Source organism: Juglans microcarpa x Juglans regia, chromosome 2D (genome assembly GCF_004785595.1).
Source record: "Juglans microcarpa x Juglans regia isolate MS1-56 chromosome 2D, Jm3101_v1.0, whole genome shotgun sequence".
NCBI classification, from domain to species: Eukaryota; Viridiplantae; Streptophyta; class Magnoliopsida; order Fagales; family Juglandaceae; genus Juglans; species Juglans microcarpa x Juglans regia.
Window position 1 is genome coordinate 15,344,422 of NC_054596.1, and position 21,049 is coordinate 15,365,470.

Here is a 21,049-nt window from a genome sequence, read left to right on the forward strand (position 1 = left end):
ATTGAATGTCATAATAAAAGTAATGCATTTTTCAAGATACTATTAAGGAAATCTTAAGATCAATAACATGAACCCCTCTTTCTAAACCAAAAACCCTCTTGCCTCTCTCCACAAAACAAATTGAACCCTCAGGGAAGGTTAGCTCCTCCCTCTTCTCCAATCTCCATCCTTTTTCCTACTCTACTGTAACATAAAGCTAGTTTATTTTTCCTTGCCCTTCTATTTCCTTTCTTGAATTTTCTTTATGGGTAAAGTGGCACATGCAACCCCATCAGAAGGTTTATTTGCTGTTGATCTACAACCTACTTGAGCAGTGTGCCAATCAAAGAAGCATATGAGCTACAAGCCCCTATCAAAGCTATGTGTGGGACTCACGCACCACCGCATCATGCATAAAAACAGCGTTCATTTTGCACCATTAGACTCGTGGACCTTATATCTTCTAAAAACAACTTATACCACCGCTCCACCACCAATGTGCGCACAGGCATCGATACAATCTCATGTGTCACTTACGATCTTCCAGCGATCTTGTCTTTTGACTCTAGATATTTAAGTTTTTACTAAAGGAGGACATGAGTGTAATAGAGTGAGAATCTCCAACAAAATCATCAAAATAGCTTGAAGTACTCCAGTTGGGTTGTGACCTTTGATCACAAGGAGTCGATTTTGTTATATTTTAGCAAAAAGCATCAGATGGTTCCCTCCTTGGCAACCAATGAAGAAAGTCCCTAACCATTGGTACATTGCACTTTAACATTGCAAGCGCTAACCATTGGTACATTGCCTCTATTTTAGTTGAATGAAAATTTAGTTATAAAAAAATTACGTTGGGGTTTGGAATATGCGCAGATCACAAAGCTCTCTCCGAGTAGAGTTGGAACAAGACCAGAGAGCTCAAACTAGATACGTCTATCTACCACTGACGATGCTGCTGGTGTTGGGAGATAATTAAGGAAAGCATTCATTTAACCACGTCACTAAAATGGAAAAGAAACCCATATCCCAAAAGTAAATTCCAACTGCACAGCGTCACGAATTTAGATGCAGAGGCATTTTTATCAAACTGACAGGGATTGCTATGAAAATCAGACGATGGCAGAGGGTAGACCATGAAATGGGTGATGGGCCATGTAATCCCTAGATGATGATGAATCAAGAGGAAATGATAACAACCAAAAATTTTGGATCTTGGAGACACTGCACAAGACTGCAATATCAGAAAGCAATAAATTCCAGTAAACAAGCTGCAATATCAACTAAAAAATGTCGATTTCTCTCTATTGAAGTTGCCTCAGTTCACCCACTTCCGATCAGTGAAAGCTTTTCTTTTCTTTTTTATATTTCAGCGACACTGTCGTCGGAACTCTTTTGATCTCCGCTTCATGCTTTTCTCGATCAGCACGTGAATTTTCACAAGTCATATGTCTTACCAATAGCTTAAGCCTTAGCATATCAGCTTATTTTATTTGGTTCAAATTAATTTTATTTTCTGAGACCTCTAAATTATAAAACCTCTAAATTATGTTTGAAACTCAACAAATTTCATGGTCTTGTTGATACAAAACTCTTGTATTTTGCTTTGTTATTTCTTTGCGTAATGTTTGTGTGCTTTGTACTATTTTCCTACGAAATTAACGTCACTTGTTGCTTGGGAGAAGAGCAATATCAACAAGATCCCCTTGCAAAGGTACTAGAGATGATAACAATCGATTAGGCAAGAAAAAAGAAGAACAATTGATGGCTTAACAGACCGGAAGAACAGAAAGGAGCACAATATTTAGTTCACATTCAGAAGGTCATGAGTTGCAATCTCTGTACATTGTATAAAATTTCAGTGTATACGGTTAATGCTGACACCATTGATATGTCCTAATTTTGAAAAAAAATTAATTTGGCGTTCCTCCTAAACAAAACTAAAAAAGTTCAAATAGCTAGGAAAAACAAAAAAACCAAAAGAGATGAGGATCAACGTACGGCAGTTTACAAAACCTACGGTACTCCATTTTGTCATGAAACTTGCTTTGCAACTTTGGCTAGGGGTTGAAAATGTGGTCTTGGCAGCGGCATTTCCAACCCAAAGGCTTGTAATTCGTGTACTTGTTGCCTCGAGGTGATGCGTACTCAAAGAGCTTCATGGGAGCAGGTTGGGCCAAACGACTCAAACCTGGCTGGACTGGGACGTTGCTTGGCATGGTGGGCACCTGAACCGCCATGCATGGGTGGCACTCGTTGCACTTGTTGTGGCAGCTCGGAGGGATCGATCCCAGCCTGCTTTTCTCCTCAACTAGCAATCCCTAAACAGTAAACACCACCCAATTCCATTCTAATCAAACAAATAAATGAGACCCATAAAACCACAACAGACAATCAGACAAAGCACCAACAATTTTAGCTCACCGGAGGAACAGAACTTGGAGTCTGTTGTTGCTGATTTAAGCAAGAAGATGGTGAGAGAAGATACAGAAGCATAGCAAGTAATGCAATGGTGCAAAGAAGACATGAATTAATTGAATTCAACATCATGAACATCATGTCACCATGAAGTCATGGCCAACCATGCCAAAGAAACTCAAAGATGTGAAAAAGTGAGGGACAATAAAGACCCAGTTTTTTAAGTCCTGTTGAAACTTCCTCTACCAGAAGCAAACCAGACTAGAATGGAGTGAGATACAAGATTTGTTAAATTGTTTTCATTTTTATTTTTTATTTTTTCTGATGGGTTTGAAAACAGAGAAGGAAGGAGAGGTGCATAAATTGGGGGGGTGGGGAGTGGGTGGTCTGACCAGAAGGGACACTGATAGAGGTACAGATTGCAGCAGAAATGAAAGGAACCGCGCAGAAGAGCAAAGCCAATGGGGAGGATCCACGTCAGACTAGAGGACCCTTTGACACAGTTCAATTATATATAAACTACTGAGAGGCTCTCAGTACTTAGCAGTATAGCTGGGTAGAAAGCGAAAGGATGATGCTATTCCTCAGTGTGGGGGTAAAATTATGGCTGTGGGTAGCAGTTAAAATTGAGTATTTAATATGGCAGGCTCACTTTTTTTTCAGTGCTCAGAATTCAGAACATTTTGGGTTTGACTGCGATTGATTCCTTTATAATAAGTAAAAATTATTTTTATAGTTATTTTTATCAAAATAAGTAGAATAAATAAACTTATCTACAATTGTTTGGGTAATGCTAGGATAATGCTGGAGATCCCGATGGGGAGTTTCGTTCATTTTCCCATTCACATTATTTTTTTATTTGTTTTGAGTTTTTTCTATGTAGTGATTTAGAAAGTGTTATTTAATAATATTGTAAATTTTTTTTATTTTTAAAATATTTAAAAATATTAAGAAAAGAGCAAGATCCCATTGGGGGATCCTTATCATTTTCCTAATTGTTTTTATAGAAGTATATAGTCATGAAAATTAAAATTATTTTTTAAAATGAAATGACATAATTATATTAATTAACTTAAAATAATTATAAATAATTGTAAGTGCAGTTACCTTTCACCAATAAGAAGTATGAAAAAAGAGTTTTTGTACTGATCTGTCACTGTTATTATTCACACTCCACACTTGATGTGGAATTTTTTTTATTTTTTACTTTTTTTCTTCTTTTCCTGAAACGAGCATTTGGAATATCATTTTCGCATTTGAAAGAATTTTCGCCGCCCAACCTTCAGACCATTTTCGCATTTAAAGCCTCTTCCTCAAATTTTTCCCAGACCGAGAACTGGACCCATCTCGTGCAAGCCCTCAAAGATCAGATTTTTGCATTCGAACAAAACTGCGACAGATCTCAAATTTCCTTCTACGAATATTTTAACTGGGTGTTTTAGAGAGAGAAATTGGGGGCTAAAAGAGAGTGCCCCACTGAGGGTTGCTTCTGTCGAATGAGACAAAGAGTGGGAACAACAAATTGATGGCGCTAATGGGCTCAAAGAAGAAGAAAACAATCGGAGTTCAACCCGAATGCGCGGCCACTGTTCAAGTCTGCTAACATTAGAGCTACCGTTCTGAAGCATTGTTGGGTGAAGAACCTGTGGAGGTCCATGGGCTATGTGGCGAAGGATGTTGCAGTAGTTTTTGGGTTGGCTGCAGCCTCTGTATTGGGCTACTCAAGGGATTATGTTTTGGGCTCTCTTTGTTCTTGGCCATGACTAATAATTTCAATTTAAACTCTTTTGGAATTTGTAGAGGGGAGTTTGATTCGCTAAGAATAGGGGAGCTTGATTCGCTGAGAATAGGGGAAGCTTGATCTGCCAAAAAAGAGTGGAGGAGAGGAGAGGGTGTGTTCGGACGAGGGAGTGGGAATCGGTTCACTTGTTAATGAACCCGATTTGCCACATAGGGTGTGAGGTGTGGGGTGTGGAGGATAGACAGGGGTAGATGAGAAGATTTTCCCATGAAGAGTTTTTCTACGGTTCCACTACTATTCATTATTCACACCTGAAGTGGAATTTTTTTTTTCTTCTATTGAAATGAGCGTTTGGAATACTATTTTTGCATGTGAAAGTATTTTCACTGCCCAACCTTCAGACCATTTTTGCATTTGCAAGTGTCTTCCTCAAATTTTTCTCAGACCCAGAACCAAACTCGTCTCATGCAAGCCCTTAAAAATCATATTTTTGCATTCGAATAAAACTGAGACAAATCTCATATTTTCATCTACAAAATTTTAACTGGGCATTTTAGAGAGAAACACTGGGGGCTAAAAATGAGTGTCCCACTGAGGGTTTCTTCTGTCGAAGGAGACGAAGAGCGGGAACAACGAATCAATGGCACTAATGGGCTCAAAGAAGAAGAAAAAGAATTGGAGTTCGACCCCAGCGCGCCACCACAGTTCAAGTTGGTTGACATTAGAGCCGCCATTCTGAAGCATTGTTGGGTGAAGGACCCGTGGAGGTCCATGAGCTATATGGCGAGGGATGTTGCGATGGTTTTTGGGTTGGTTATGGCCACTGCTTATTTTAACAATTGGTTTGCTTGGCCTTTGTATTGGGTTGTTTAGGGGACTATGTTTTGGGCTCTCTTTGTTTTTGGCCATGATTGATAATTGCAATTTAAACTCTTTTTGATTCTGTAGAGGGGAGCTTGATTCGCAGAGAAGAGGGGAGGAGAGGAAATGGCGTGTTCGGGCGAGAGAGTGGCAACCGGTTCACTTGTTAGTGAACTCGGTTTGCGACATAGGGTATGAGGTGTGGAGGATAAACAGATGCTGATGAGAAGATTTATGAAGAGTTTTTTTACGGACCTGCCACTGTTCATCATTCACACCCCACATGTGACGTGGAATTTTTTTTTTTCTTCTCCTGAAACTAGTGTTTGGAATACCATTTTCGCATTTGAAAGAATTTTCTCCGCCCAACCTTCAGACCATTTTCACATTTGAAAGCCTCTTCCTTAAATTTTTCTCAAACCCAAAATTGGACCTATCTCGTGCAAGTCCTCAAAGATCAGTTTTTCGCATTCAAACAAAATTGGGACAAATCTCAAATTTTCTTCTAGAAAGATTTTAACTGGGTGTTTTATAAAGAGAAATTGGGGGCTAAAAGTGAGTGCCCCAGTGAGGGTTTCTCTTGTCGAAGGAGACAAAGAGCAGGAACAACGAATCAATGGACCTAATGAGCTCAAAAAAGAAGAACAACAAGCAGAGTTCAACCCCAACGCGCCGCCACCGTTCAAGGTTGCTAACATTAAAGCCGCCATTCCAAAGCATTGTTGGGTGAAGAACCCGTGGAGGTCAATGAGCTATGTGGCGAGGGATGTTGCGGTGGTTTTAGGGTTGGCTGCGGTCGCGGCTTATTTTAACAATTGGTTTGTTTGGTCTTTATATTGGGCTGCTCAGGGGACTATGTTTTGGGCACTCTTTGTTTTTGACCCTGACTGGTAATCGCAATTTAAATCTTTTTGATTTTGTAGAGGGGCGTTTGATTTGCTGAAAAGATGGGAGCTTGATTCGCAGAGAAGAGGGGAAGTTTGATCTACCAGAGAATAGGGGAGGAGAGGAGATGGCGTGTTCATGTGAGAGAGTTGGAACCGGTTCACTTGCTAGTGAACCCGGTTTGCCACATAAGGTGTGAGGTGTGGAGGATGAACAAGAGCTGATGAGAAGAGTTTCTTATGAAGAGTTTTTTTACGGATTTGCCATTGTTTATTATTCACACCCCACATCTGATGTGGATTTTTTTTTTTGTTCTTCTCCTGAAACAAGTGTTTGGAATACCATTTTCGCATTTGAAAGCATTTTCGCCGCCCGGCCTTCAGACGATTTTCGCATTTGAAAGCTTCTTCCTCAAATTTTTCTCAGACCCAGAACCGGACCTGTCTCGTGCAAGCCCTTAAAGATCAGATTTTTGCATTCAAACAAAACCGGGACAGATCTCAAATTTCCTTCTACAAAGATTTTAACTAGGTGTTTTAGAGTGAGAAACTGGGGGCTTAAAGTGAGTGTCCCACTGAGAGTTGCTTCTGTCAAAGGAGACAAAGAGTGGGAACAATGAATCAATGGCGCTAATGGGCTCAAAGAAGAAGAAGAACAACTGGAGTTCGACCACAGCGCCGCAACCGTTCAAGTTGGCTAACACTAGAGCCGCCATTCCAAAGTATTGTTGGGTGAAGGACCCCTGGAGGTCCAAGAGCTATGTGGCGAGGGATGTTGCGGTGGCTTTTTGTGTTGGCTGCAGCTTGTTTTAACAATTGGTTTGTTTGGCCTTTATATTGGGCTACTTAGGGGACTATGTTTTAGGCTCTCTTTGTTCTTGGCCATGATTGGTAATTGCAATTTAAACTCTTTTTGATTTTGTAGAGGGGAGCTTAATTCGCAGAAAATAAGAGAAGCTTGATCTGCAACAGAAGAGGGAATGAGAGGAGATGACGTGTTCATGTGAGAAAGAGGGAACCAGTTTACTTGTTAGTGAACTCAATTTGCCACATAAGGTGTGGGGTGTGGAGGATAAATAGTGGTTGATGAAAATATTTTCTCATATCTTAATAGCATTTAGAAGAGTCTTTGTTACATTCGTGTACGATTTATAAAAATGCACAGGAGCATGTCCAGGAAGTAAATAACCATCCGTTCCATGTATTCATCTCTAATTATATCTTAACCAGGGATGAGGAAATAACTGTTCTGATTTATAAGGGTTATCCATCACAAGATAACTACATTCATCTTAAGGCGTTATCCCTCGCGAATAATGTGACTCGCCTAGTTGATATTGTGCTCTCGTGGGCTTTTGGACCATGAGCCATGTACGTCAACATAGCAAGTTGGACCTGCTTATGGGCTTGGTATCCATAGGACCCAAATATCCCTTCCACTTATATTTATCGAATTGGAGTGGTTTCATTTTATAATTCTTGTTTCAGTGTTTGTATTCTTAAAACGATATTGTAAATTTGTCAAAAGTCATGGGAGTGAGTGAAACCAAGACAGCAATTCACATAAACTTACATAATTAACCCAAAAATGAAAAAAAAAAAAATCATTAATAATTATAGGCACGGATAGATTACTAGATAGTCTTTTTTTGAGTTATTATGTTGTTAAGTCACTGTGTAGAACACTTCATTTACATTACCTTATGAGGTGTGTAAGATTTGATTTATAATATTCAAATTTTAAAATTTATCTTTTAAATTAAAATAAGTTATATAATTTTTATTAGGTGTGCTCTACACACCGGCCTGAAAATATAACTTTTTAAAAAATTTCTCAAACTACGGAAAAATGGAGTGTCCACCAACATAGATGGATATTTTGTAAGTTAATTGTACTTTTTTTCTCAAAGAGTGGGGAGGGATGACCAATATAGCTTCCCCCTCTGGGCATGACTATAAGAACCCTCACTCGCTGCTGCATGTTCAATTTGAGTCTTAGCTACTAATCACGAGTGGAGCAACCCATCATTGCAATCCCACCAAAGTGTCAGCATGGAAAGATTTTCAAAACTTTGGTTCACAAATTTTACTAATGTTAGCCGTTTCAAACCTATGACCTCGGATAAGGGAGAAAAAAAGATCCTCTAACTTTTGCCAACTGGGCTTGGTGGCGTAAGTTAATTGTTCATAGTTACGACAAATCATAACAAAATATGAACTCCTGCCCTTCATTGATTATGCTTTCCTACGGCAGCCACCTGTTTTAACGATGCCCATGTCGTTGGGAAGTGGAGCCAAGCCTAATTAACTAACTCTATTTGGTGAGTTCGGAGACTGACAAAGTGGAAGCGAAGTCGTCACAATACTCACTGTTGAAGAAATGGACCGCACTAAGCACAAACATCGGCATCACCTTTGTTGAAATTTTTGCAGCGAAAAAAAAAAAAAAACTTCTTGAACGTCTTTAAAAATTGTAGACTACTTGAAAAGTCAAGGAGCTCAAGAGTCAAGCATCCACACTCTACAATCATTTTACTCGTTGTGCTCCTTTATGACATGTTTGAATATTATGAGAACTTTTAAAAATATGAAAACTTCTAGTTATCTAATTCACAAATTTTACTCAAATAAAATATATTTTTTAATTTTTAATTTTTAACTTTTTTATCTAATCAATATCTAATAATCATTCAAACACAAAAATCAATACAAATTTCTAAACAAAATATAAAAATCAATACTTTTACAAACTTCAAAATAAAAATAATATTTAAACATTTTTTTAATTTTATAATATTTTTATTAAAATTCTTCTCTTATTTTTCAAAATCTAATAAAATATTTTTACTCAAATCATTTCGTTATTATTGACAAAATTATGAGATATTCCAATTGTCTAAACATTTGCTCTTTAGAAATTCACATGGACCCAACTTCAGAAATTTCACTTCATGTTGGGTTGTACAATGTATAAAACATTTTAGATTTATTTTATACCCTCTGCCAAAAAAAATAAAAATAAAATAAAAAAGGAACACAACATATCTTTATAAACTCATTTTTTTCTTCAATATTATCAGATAATGAAGCTGGCCATATCTCTATACTCTTTCTCGCGTTCATTTTTATCTTTAAAAGGAACATGTTTTGAATACTAAAAGATTACTAACTTTAAACAATAATTAGTAACCGGGTTAAATAAATTATTTCCCATTTAATGATTGTAGTTTTAGATTAAAAAACACTATTGATTTAATTAGATGTATAATTGTTCATTTATAAGCTTAACTTCGTTGCATATATTATTATTAGATTCTTCATATAATAATAATACAATTGGAGGGGTGATGTGGCTTTATAGGAATAATTTTCATTTAACAATAACATGAAATCATGGTTGATGTACTTCATGTTTGCAATTGAATGTACAAGGCATACCTGTAACCTCAGACGCAGTAAAAATAAGAGAGAATAAACTATGAATACAGAAGATTTTAAAAAGTACGCTGCATCAATCATATTATAAAAGTCTATAAATTTCAACCCACTTCATTCGGCTAATGTAAAACCCAGTACCTTCGTTCATTTAGAATTTTGCAAAGTTGGATCGATATAATTCCTCATCCACGATCACAGGCGGTATGCTCCACGCTCCAAGTCGATGTCCAGATATCTTTCCACCTAAAAATTTTCAAGTTGCAGAGAAATTATGTTCACAGAAGAAAAAGGGTCAATTTCATACTATCAAAGCCTTCAGAATAGCAAATTACCTTCTTTGGTGGCTTCTTCGCATCTTTTCTGGTAATTCGAGGATAGTTGGGGATCCAAGGTTTTCAGTAAACAGTCATACTTCTGCTCAGCCTCAGTAATGTATTTTGCCTGGGCAGAGAAAAAGTTGAAAGTTGGCTATAAATATCACTGTGTTTAAGAGTTAAAACATGAATGCACTTGGAAGAATCCTTCTAGTGAAGTCATTGAGACTACTAATAAAGGTTTCTACACCTAAAGGACAAAACTACATTATCTAATCAGTCCAAGCAATTCTCATTTAAGAGTTAAAAAAATAGGCTGGATGATTGGGCCATAGACTTAATATAGCAGGGATACTGAGTTGTACTTATTTATAAAAAAGAATACAACAGAATAAGAACAGAAAATTCATAAATAGTCAGCAATATATGTGTTTTCTATGATTTTGAAAGAATCTGTCGAAGGAATGCCAAGATGGCAATGTCTTGATGTACTTTTTCATTTCTTAAATCAGGGAAGTATGCTCCTGTGTCCATGGTGGGGGATTACTTGTGAGCCTGTCAAACAAAGGTTTGCACTTTTTTTTCTGAGGCCTTGGTAGAATTCTGAGATGTAATTCAGGGATCCAAAAAACCTCTGGAGTTGGGTTTACACACACACACACACACACACAACACACACATATATATATGTATGCATGTATGTATATGTATGCATGTATGTATGCATATCATGTGTGTGTGTGTCTATATAACATGAGTAAACTGCATCTTTTACTAGGAAGAGTAGTAGTTTATTGCTCAGAAACAAGAAAACCCAAATATACTGATTGCCTCAAAAACAACTAAGCATGGCTGAGGATTGACAAATAATACAATGTACTGTGAGCTTTATAATTACTTTGGAAATCTTTTTTTTTTTTTTTTTAATGTCGGGGAACCTCTCCAAGGCAAGGCCTTTCGAACCCACCCCTGTAGAGTAAACCTTGGTCCCGTGCACCACACCCTTGGAAGTTTTCTGCACGGAACTGGTTAAATCACTGGCTTTTCATCAGGGGTGTGGCCCCAAAGGATTGTTTGCACCCATGAAGTGTTAAACCTTGGACCTTGAAGGGAGTGATACCCCAAGACCAAGGCCTTCACCACTTGAGCCAACCCCTTGGGGTTTACTTTGGAAATCTTTAAAGTGATTTATGGAAAACCAAAGATTCAGTGCTCCATTTGGCAATAAAGTCCCTACATGAACTGCCAGGCCTACTCACCAACATAACTGGGGCCTTTGAAGCTCCATATATTCTGACAAACATGCGCAAAACATTAAAGCTATTCTCTATTACATCATCCTGCATGGAATTCCATACTTTATTCAGTAAGAGTTGGATTAATTAGAATGAGACAGGTAGTAGTAGGAAACCATGACGAGGATAAATGACCTCACCTCATAGTCAAACCTACACATTTTGTTGTCAACTCAGTACGAATAAAATAAGCATCGTGCTTGCCACATTAATTTCAACATTGAAAAATAATAGCATTAGTCGTCTCAATGAAATTATATAAAATGAGCAATTTGTTAAAAAGCAGTAAATCATTTTGAGTAGTCTGCATTACTTTGCAACCTCAGATTGAAAACAAGTGCAAATCCACATGTACACTTGTAGTCATACACAGATTCCAAAATCTCAAGCAGTGAATGTTCTTTGACTCGGAAATACGGATCATTTCGAAAAGAGAAAAAGTTGATACCAATAATAATGTGAAACATTGAACACTAAAACTTTCCATGTGGAACTAATGCATGGAATGGGACAAAAAGAGAAGTACTTACAGATCATCGGACACTTCCACAAGGAATTCTGAGACAGACAGAAATTCCATATGCAAATCATTGACCTTCACAACAGCTTCAAAGAAAACACAATTTAACCTAACGAAATATGCTTGCTCCAAAGAATTGGAGAACAATGGAAGACTCATCAAGTCAAAAGTACAGTAACTTCATCACCATGTTAGACCATAACAATTAGAGGATAATGTTCCACTTAAATTCGGAGTTTTTAGTATGATTTTGGGCAAAAAATGGTAAGACTGGAGCGTAACCACGTTACTTGAGAGCATTTTTAGAAATTGTAACACAAAAATTCCAGACATTGATCTGACAAGACCTGAGAAAACTTGGTTATTATATGACATCATGTCATTGCCAATTTAACCTCTAAAAGACTGAGAAAAAAAAGAAAAGAAAGAACCCCTCCAAAAAAATTCAATGGAATTTTATCCTGACATTAAGAATGGAAGTTTAAACAAAGTGCTCTGTACATCTCAGGAAGGAGAAAAAGTACGACAACTTGGTTCATAAAAGTTAACAAAAGCAGAAACATATGAACAAGCTTTTTTTAATCAGTGAAATTTAAGAACAAGCTAACAGGAATTTACCTTTTCTCCTCTCAAATGATATAGTAGAAGATTTAGAACCCGATAATCAAAGGACTTTAAATGAATTGCCCTCATCACATCTTCAACAGATATCTGAGTGGCAAAAATTCCATCAAAATGTAAGAAAATTTTAGTCGTGCCTATGCTTCATTGCAATATTAAACCTTTAAATCACAGATAGAATTATACAAAATATTTTCCATGGGTTATGAATTTTAGAACTAGTATACCCATTTTTTTAATAAGTAAAAATATATCAATATCAATAGGTGTGAACTAGTATACCCTAAGTATCTTACAATAAGGATAAGATATATGAGGAGAAATTAAAACAGTTTCCGTCCATCCCCAGTAACAAACTTAACTATAGCAAACCCACACAGTAAAATTGGTACACACTATATAAGGAATTTATCTACTCAAATATAATCATCCATTCCGTTAGATGAAATGGTTCCCAATGTCACTGATGGAAATACATATTTGAAAACATATTTCTGTTATTTCATGAGATATCTCAATTCACTAGTCACAAATTCCTCAAATTATTAACCATTTTAATTTCTCCATTCTGTAAAATCATTGGTACATATTCTCAAGCATAAGGCATATCTTATCCAGATTGAGAAAGTAAATACGAGTAGCAATCTTTCTGTTCCTTTTTAAGTGTCCCAAACTAATGCCTTTTAATCTGTATGCTTCAGTAATAAATTGAAACATTGTTAAGTTTGAGTTTGGAATTTACTACTTGATTGAACTTAAGAAATAGTAAGCAATTTAAATCTTCCCTGGAAACATACGCTCCTACCATCTGCTCACTAGTAATAAGGAAATATTTTTATCAATTCCAATATATATATATATATATAACTATATATATAACTTATCAAAAAAACTCCACTATATATATAATCTTACCTGCCTACATATAACTTAGGCTATGCCTATTTTCTTCTATCAATAAAATATTATTTTACCTATAAAAAAATGATTACCTTCTTTCACTAACTCACCCCCCCCCCCCCCCCCCCCCCCCCCCCCCCCCTCCTCTCTTTTCTCTTTTGAAATGTAAGACTCTATTACATTATTTTAATATTGTAATAACCTTTTTATATAAGTAATTCTTTCTTATATAATTCTTTCTTACAAGTCCAACGATTTCCTTCTCAAAATGCCTTGTTTTCTCCTATCTGTAACCTGCAAACTTCTCAAGTATGGCATGCACATCTTATGAAATTAACTGGTAAACCATTGCTGATGCTACACAACTTTATTGGTTCCAGCAAGAATAAGAACGGTATTCTGAAAGAGACTAAATTTCCTGATGTAGCCATTGCTGGTCAAGCATTGCTGATGCTACACAACTTTATTGGTTCCAGCAAGAATAAGAACAGTATTCTGAGAGAGACTAAATTTCCCGATGGCCATTGCTGGTCAACAATTACTGATGCTACACAATTTTATTGGGTTGTGCAAGAATAAACTCAACAATGAGTAACTTGGGGACTTTATAAACTAAATATGGAGCCAAGTTATTTACCGAACATAGAAACTTCATTGTCACTAAAATGTGTCTGAATTACCAAACACATATACAGAAAGAATACAAATACAACATAGAATGTCAATAATAATAAGCCATAATGAGTCATGACTATGTATTTTTTTTTATAACATAATGACTGACTATGTTAATATAGGCAAAAAAGTTGATGATGATACACATACCTCCTCTTTGCTCATGAGTGCACAACAGAGCTTTCTTTCTAGCGCCCAATATTCTTCTCCACACCTAAATTCTTCTCTAATCCTAACCCCCTCAGGCAAAAATTGAAACAAATATTTCAACTCAAAACTTTTTTTTTTTTTATCAGTAAACAAAATTTATTGACAGAAATAGGCATAGCCCAACTCAAAGTCAAACTTTACAGTTCTTAATTTGTCTGAACATGATAATGCAGAAAGAAAGCAAGAAATTGTACCTCTCTGTTAAAAGACCATGATATTCAAGTAGACCCACGAGTGGCCAGAATGGATTGCTTTTAAATGGATCCGTGAACTTAGTAATCAACCTCTCATTTCTAGGCTGTAATCACAAATGGAATTAAAATGGGCAAGTGAAAGTTGATTAGCAAGCAAGAAGATATTTGTTGTGAGGTCCAAAAGAATTATTTGTACTATCACCTTGTGTCCTCTTTCAGAAACAGTGACTCCACTGGTTGGTTGACGCAGTATCTTCTCATTCAAACTATCCAGCTGCATTAACAAAACAATGAAGGTTAAGGAGAAAACAAAGCCAACATGTGGTTTGAAAGACTAACTTATCTGCGTAAATCACACTGAGATTCAACACGAATTGAAAGTGTTATAAGATGATTTCACTATTTATTTAATGTATCTCCCCTTCAATAAAAAGATAACTGAACATAGTACTTCTTCCAGATCTTTACCTGATAAATAAAACTTTCTGTGAATGAAAGCACAGGTAAATACTTGAATAATGACGGCAGCCTGTTCACCTCCATTTCGTGAAACATAAAATAGGATCTGCACTGTAAGCAATATGCATAACCTTATTTATTTGAATAAAAGAATCGAGATAGAGGGCATATATAACCACGATATTTCTCATTCCAAGTCCACATTAATAACGATAACGAACAAATAAATCCAACCAAGAATAATAACTATATTTTCTTTTAACTTCCTTTACAACCAATTTCCACTTGTGTACTTGATTCGGTGAAGAAAGAAAGAAAGAATGCGACTGTAGAAGATCTAGTTATATACAGAAATAAAAGTTTCACGAAATGAATATACCATGGAAAATCAACATCACAAGCTTAATGATTTAAGAGATTATGAACTATTTTAAAACTTGGCTGTGTCTGAGCAAATATATATGGGGTGGAGTACGATCACATCCCTTAAAAGAAGAAACAGAACACTTAGTTCTAGGAAACATTTCAGACAAAGTTGGAAGTATCATAAGATTGTAACAAGGAAAATATATGAAGCTGAATAACAAAGTAGAAAATATATGAAAAGCAATCAAATGCCTTTATGTTGTGTAACTATTAACAAAATGAAAGGAACTCATTTAAATGATATCAAGTATACAACAGATTCTTTAAAATCTTATGGAAAATAGAATGGATCCATTCATCCTCCAAATGGCATCTTAAAAATACGCAAGTAATTTATTTTTATAAGTAAAAATGTAAATAAAATTTTATAGAAAACAAGAAATGAGAAAATTAAAATTGCTCAGATAGGTCGCTTTTTATGTTAGTTGACCATTGCACCAAGGTGCCATGAAATTAATAAGGAAAATGATTAGTGCAAGCCCCATTAAAGCCCTATGGAAAAAAGTGAGACCCACCTGAAAAACCTACTTTTTTTTTTTTTTTGATAGGTAATAAGTTGATTCATTGATATAAAGATAGGCATAGCCCAAGTACACTAGAAGTACACAAATGCATACACCTACTTAGGAGTTAGAAACAATTACAAGGAAATCATGGAAGCTGAGACCATTCAAATCTAAAGCAATGGCCCACAAAAACAAAGTTTTCCAAAAAAACCTACGAAACTCTTCCAAGGAACGTTCATGATCCTTAAAAAATCGTTCGTTTCATTCACACCAAAAAAAAACAAATAGGAGTCATCTTCCATACGGTTGCAATCTGTGGTGTCCCAATGATCCCTCTCCAACATGCTAATAGTTCAACCACCATGCCCAGCATTACCCATACTATTCCCATTTTACTGAAAAGATAATTCCAGATATCTCTAACAAACTCACAATGTAAAAGTAAATGATCTACCGTTTCACCGCTATTTCTACACAAACAGCACCAATCCATTATTATTAGGCCATGTCTTCTGAGATTATCAATGGTCAAAATCTTCCCTAAAGCTGCTGTAGAGACAAAGAATGCGGCCTTCGTGGGTGCTTTACTCCTCCATATGTTCTTCCAAGGGGAATTATGCCTTTGTTGCATGGTAATAGAGTCATAGAAAAGGCGTACTGAGAATTTCTCTTTCCTAGAGGATCTCCATGCCATCACATCTTCAGTTGTGGCAGCAATAGAAGTGTTATACAACAAGTTAAAAAAATCCACCAGAATATTCACTTCTCAATCATGTGCCTCCTGAGTAAGACTAATGTTCTACTCCTGTGAACCTTGATTAATTATCTGCAGATCAAACACCATGGCTTCCTTATCCTGTGCAAGACTAAAAATTGTTGGATAAGCATCATTCAAAGCCGTGTCTCCCACCCATGTATCCTTCTAAAAGCTAATCCTACTACCATCCCCCAAGCACAACCGAGTATTACTAGCGAAAGAGCACCAACCTTCCGTATGTACTTCCATAGCCCCACTCCATATGTCCCCCGACCCTCTTTAGAACACCAACCCCCCCGTTCACTACCATACTTCGTGTCAATCACCCATTTCCATAAAGCTCTCCTCTCATAGTTATAACGGCACAACCATTTACCTAGTAATGCCTTGTTGACAGCCCTCACATTTCGAACCCCCAACACACCATCCCTCAAAGGAGAACAAATCTTGTCCCATTCCACTAAGTGAAACTTAAACTCATCTCCTGTTCCACTCTATAAAAAATCACGTTGAAATTTCTAAATTCTAGTTGCAATGCTAGCGGGAAGGGGAAATAAGGATAAGTAGTATGTGGAAAAATTAGATAAAGCACTCTTAATAAGTGTAATCCGCCCCCCTTTTGATAAATACAACTTTTTCCCCACTAAGTGAAACTTAAACTCATCTCCTGTTCCACTCTATAAAAAATCACGTTGAAATTTCTAAATTCTAGTTGCAATGCTAGCGGGAAGGGGAAATAAGGATAAGTAGTATGTGGAAAAATTAGATAAAGTACTCTTAATAAGTGTAATCCGCCCCCCTTTTGATAAATACAACTTTTTCCACCCGGCCAACCTACGCTGAAAATTTTCCAATAGCCCCTCCCAAATAGACTTAGCTTTGAAAGAAGCCCCAACGGAAGCCCAAGGTACTTCAACGGCAATGAAAAAACCACACAACCCAAGATGCTAGCCAGCCCTCTAATATTGCTTACATCTCCAACCACGACCATCTCCGTCTTGGCGAGATTAATCTTCAACCCGGATACAGCTTCAAAACAAAGTAGGATGGCTTTCAAAGAGTGGATATGTCCTGCATTTGCCTCACAAAACAGCAAGGTATCATCTGTAAACAAAAGGTGAGAAATAATGGTAGGGCAGTGTGAATCTCCCACTAAAAAGCCTAAAAAAAAAATCCTCTCCCTATTGCCACCGACACCATCCGACTTAGTGCCTCCATTACCAGGACAAATAAGAGAGGTGATAATGGATCTCCTTGTCGTAATCCCCGCGAACTATTAAAGAAGCCCACAGGATCACCATTTACCAAGACCAAGAAACGAGCCGTGGACGCACAATGCCTTATCCACTTCCTCTATCTTTCCCCAAAACCACATCTACTCAACATATATATCAAGAAATCCCAACCAATATGATCGTATGCCTATCTAGTTTGCATAGAAGACCTGGAACTCCCAACCTGATTTTGCTATCCAAGCATTCATTGGCGATAAGAACCAAGTCAAGATTTGTCTCCCCCTCACGAAGGCATTTTGGGATTTAGAGATAATCTTCCCCATAACTGTGCTCATCCTATTAGCAAGAACCTTTGACAATATCTTATACATGCTGCCCACAAGACTAATCAATCTAAAATCTTGTACCTCAGCCTTTTTTGGGACTAGAGCAATAAAGGTAGCATTTAAGTTTTCAAATTTTCCATGAGTGAAAAATTCCTGAAAAAACCTACTTTTTAAATGGTGGGTCCCACCTTTTTTCAAATGGCTTGCATTCCTTGAGTTTGTATCTAGCATTACTCAACCACTAAAGATACAAAGAAGAAAGATGATATGTTTTCTCCAATACTTCGTTTTTATAAGTAAAACTTTGTTAATATCAGTAGGCGTAGCCAAGTACATTGGAGGTAAAGTTCCAATTCTCCAACATATTATGAAGGTAATGATCAATATGCAAGCATCTCCTCATATGCCTAACTGGACACCATGGAAACTTTAACTGCAAACAGCAAACTACCATCTTAGCCCAATGGGAAGTAATGAACAATTACTTACAAAATCCTCGAGAGTAGAATTTGCTCGCTGCATCGCATCCAGCCCAACCAAAGCCATGTCTTCAAAATCAGTTTCCAATGATCCAGCATGCAACCGACTGTCATAATCAAGCTGCAAAGAATTATCGCCAAGATTTTGACAAGGGCCTGCAAAGAAATTTTGAAATTTAATTAAAATATTTTCAAACTTATGGGAAGATAATTTTCTCACAGATGTAAGTCTTTAAGGCATCAGAAAAAAAGCAAATAATATTACTATAACATTCAAAATTACCAAAGTCATTTAAAAATCTAAGCTGATACTGCAACGTCAAAAAGTCTCAAAATTTGTGTTAGCATGTTCAATTAACAGATCATGCACAGAGCCTGCAAATTTTCTTCTTTTGGGTTTCAGCGGAGGGAGGGCAAGCAATAAGGTTTTTTTAGTCGATAAGCTCACTCATTTTCCCACAGCAATAGGAAAGGGGGCTGAAAGACATGAAATGTTTTTTTTTGCACTGCCCACTGCCACAGGATGATGGTCTCCATTTGGCTGACCTATGAACTTATATGGTTGAGGATAGCATCATATTTTTGCTTCATCATTCCTAAGAACTAAAAGAAGGAATAATGCTATCGCATGTTCATCTGATTGAAAGAGTTCTGAAAGTTATTTTCCCCTTTTATTTCCTCCGATGCATCGCTCAAAGATTGTAGAAATGAGTGTCAGCTATGCGCATCGTAGCCAATAAAGCATTCAGATAAAAGGGTATCCGTAATATAAAAACCTAAAGAAGCGCAACGAGCTGGCATACAACAACGATTGTCCTTGTCTTTCACTTCTTCTGTAACTTCTGTTATGCCTTCCCGACTAAGCCAGATCGATGCATCATCAAGAAAAGCAGTTGAAATCTGATATAGAAGTAACACCATAAGCATTACCAATTGCACCCCAACGGTGAGAACTGAGATATATGAATCAGACTAGAATCGGCCACTTAACACTCACCTTTGACATATGTTCAGAGACCAAACTGCGCTTCTTGTCCAAGTCAAGCTCTCCGCACGGTTGTATCTTAGAGTATGTTAATATTTTCCAAAGAATAAAACCATATCAGTAGAGTGGCCAATGACTTGTGCTAAACATCATCGCCCATAAAATAGTTAAATAAAATTGCCTACTCAAATCGAGTTAGGGTAAACTTTTGACGAAAAAACCGAAATTAGTATAAAAGAAATGGCAATGGAATTAGTCAAATGAAAAGCTTGAAGAAGAACAAATTCATGTCTAATTCTTTTCAATGTAGGTGATCATAGATGTTGCTTAGGTTTGAGTGATTGAGATTACCAAGAGAAGGATGAGATTGGCGAGGAAGCGATTAGAGTCGCCATTGGATGGGATAGCAACGCCACGAAGCTCCATGAACTGAAGCATCCTCTGTACTTGCTCTAGCTTCCTCAGTTCTTCCATTTTTGCTTTTTTTGTTTTTGTTTTTTTTTTTTTTTTTTTTTGGCTCCCTGATGGCCGCTAGTCTCTCGCTGCGAGGGTGCGAAGTGCGTGCTAGAAATGGCAAACGTTCTTTGGAAAATGCTAGACCTCCCGCTGGGGTCTAGCAGTATATTTTAATGTGTATTTTTAAGTTATTTTTTTATATAATTTTTTTTAATAATTTTAAATATTTAAAAAAAATAAAAAAAATCATAAATTATTAAAAAATATTTTTATAATTTTTTATTTTACTTCATGATTAAAGAAATATTTTTTAATAATTTTTTTTTTATTTTTTGATTAAGAAAGTATTTTTTTAATGATGTTCCAAATTTAAATTTTTTAAATATTTAAAAATATTAAAAAAATCTATATAAAAAAATTACTTTAAAAAAACACATAAAATAATACTACAACCACAGTGGGAAGCTCCAGCGGGGGCTGTAGCATGTTCCAACGTTCTTTTCCCTCTTTAGAGTTTAGAGGACTAGCATTTTTTTTTTTCTGTTTTCTTTTTTTTCTTTTTTGGCTAAATAGAGTACTAATATTAATTTTTCTATATACATCTTCAAAATCACATATTTTGAAAATTGATTTTAAATATCAAGAAAAATTCTTACATTAAATTATGTATATTTGAACTAAATAATAATAAAATATTATTCTTTTTTATTTTTTATTTTTTTCTTAAAATTATTATTTTTTATATATTTTACAATTAACACCATGTGCCCAAAAATATAAATTTCATATATTTAAATATTACCAATTTCATATATCAAACGATCAATTTTATCAATAAATATTAATATGTATTAAAAAACAATTTGTATTATCAATTTAATACAAATTTCATATATCAAAATCATCTTGATACAAATTCTACAAAATTGATTTTAATGGGTAGGAGAAAAAAACATTAAAAATAATGTTTGAAGAGTGAATAGTATTTCTTCAAACTTAAAGAAGTACTATTCATAGCTATGTAAGAATTTAGAGATGTATAAGTCAATGTAAATAAATTTAAAAACATTATGCACATATAAAGATGACAATAAAGATGAATAAGGCATTGCTAGTGCTCTCACTGTGCAGACCCCACACGAAAATGATTCCAAAATAAAAAGAGGAAGGGGTAAAATCCGCACGAAAAATAACTAACAAACCACGTCGTTCTATAGTAGCAAGTTTGTTTCTCTCCTCTTATTTTTGAGCGAGTTGAAAAAAAATATTTATAATTGTGAATTATGTAATTACTGCATAATTCAAAGACCACGTATCATTGGCAAATAATTTCTTTTCCCTTGCATTTACGTAATCGGATACTGAATCTTGGA

The 21,049-nt window shown here is 35.9% G+C and overlaps 1 protein-coding gene across 4 annotated transcripts; it reads right to left on the bottom strand.

Annotated features, from left to right (window-relative positions):
- Window positions 1–9,230: 9,230 nt before the first annotated feature.
- Window positions 9,231–19,800, bottom strand: LOC121250652. Of its 4 annotated transcripts, none has more exons than XR_005937829.1 (14): window positions 19,572–19,800; window positions 19,233–19,298; window positions 19,012–19,135; window positions 18,246–18,391; window positions 14,516–14,617; window positions 14,250–14,321; window positions 14,048–14,151; window positions 13,794–13,875; window positions 12,066–12,158; window positions 11,458–11,522; window positions 11,068–11,080; window positions 10,866–10,972; window positions 9,651–9,759; window positions 9,231–9,561 (listed from the first exon to the last, which is right to left on the bottom strand). XR_005937829.1 is itself a non-coding variant. In XM_041149836.1 (14 exons), exons 1-14 carry the CDS (start codon window positions 19,692–19,694, stop codon window positions 9,467–9,469), a joined length of 1,248 nt encoding a protein of 415 aa, XP_041005770.1. In that variant the 5' UTR covers window positions 19,695–19,800; the 3' UTR covers window positions 9,231–9,466. The 4 variants fall into 4 exon arrangements, 3 of the variants coding, with proteins under 3 accessions (XP_041005770.1, XP_041005771.1, XP_041005769.1); XM_041149836.1 differs by having other exon boundaries at window positions 10,892–10,972; window positions 19,039–19,135; XM_041149837.1 differs by having other exon boundaries at window positions 10,892–10,972; window positions 14,516–14,584.
- Window positions 19,801–21,049: the final 1,249 nt, after the last annotated feature.

Bases quoted from the DNA above. Each gene is read 5' to 3' on its own strand.
- LOC121250652 (XM_041149835.1), bottom strand. From the start codon at position 19,694: ATGGAAGAACTGAGGAAGCTAGAGCAAGTACAGAGGATGCTTCAGTTC. The intron at 18,392-19,011 runs GTTTTTATATTA...ATTTCTTTGCAG, and splicing joins AGCTCGTTGCGCTTCTTTAG to GCCCTTGTCAAAATCTTGGC. The intron at 14,618-18,245 runs GTAAGTAATTGT...TATTGCTTACAG, and splicing joins ATTCTACTCTCGAGGATTTT to TGCAGATCCTATTTTATGTT.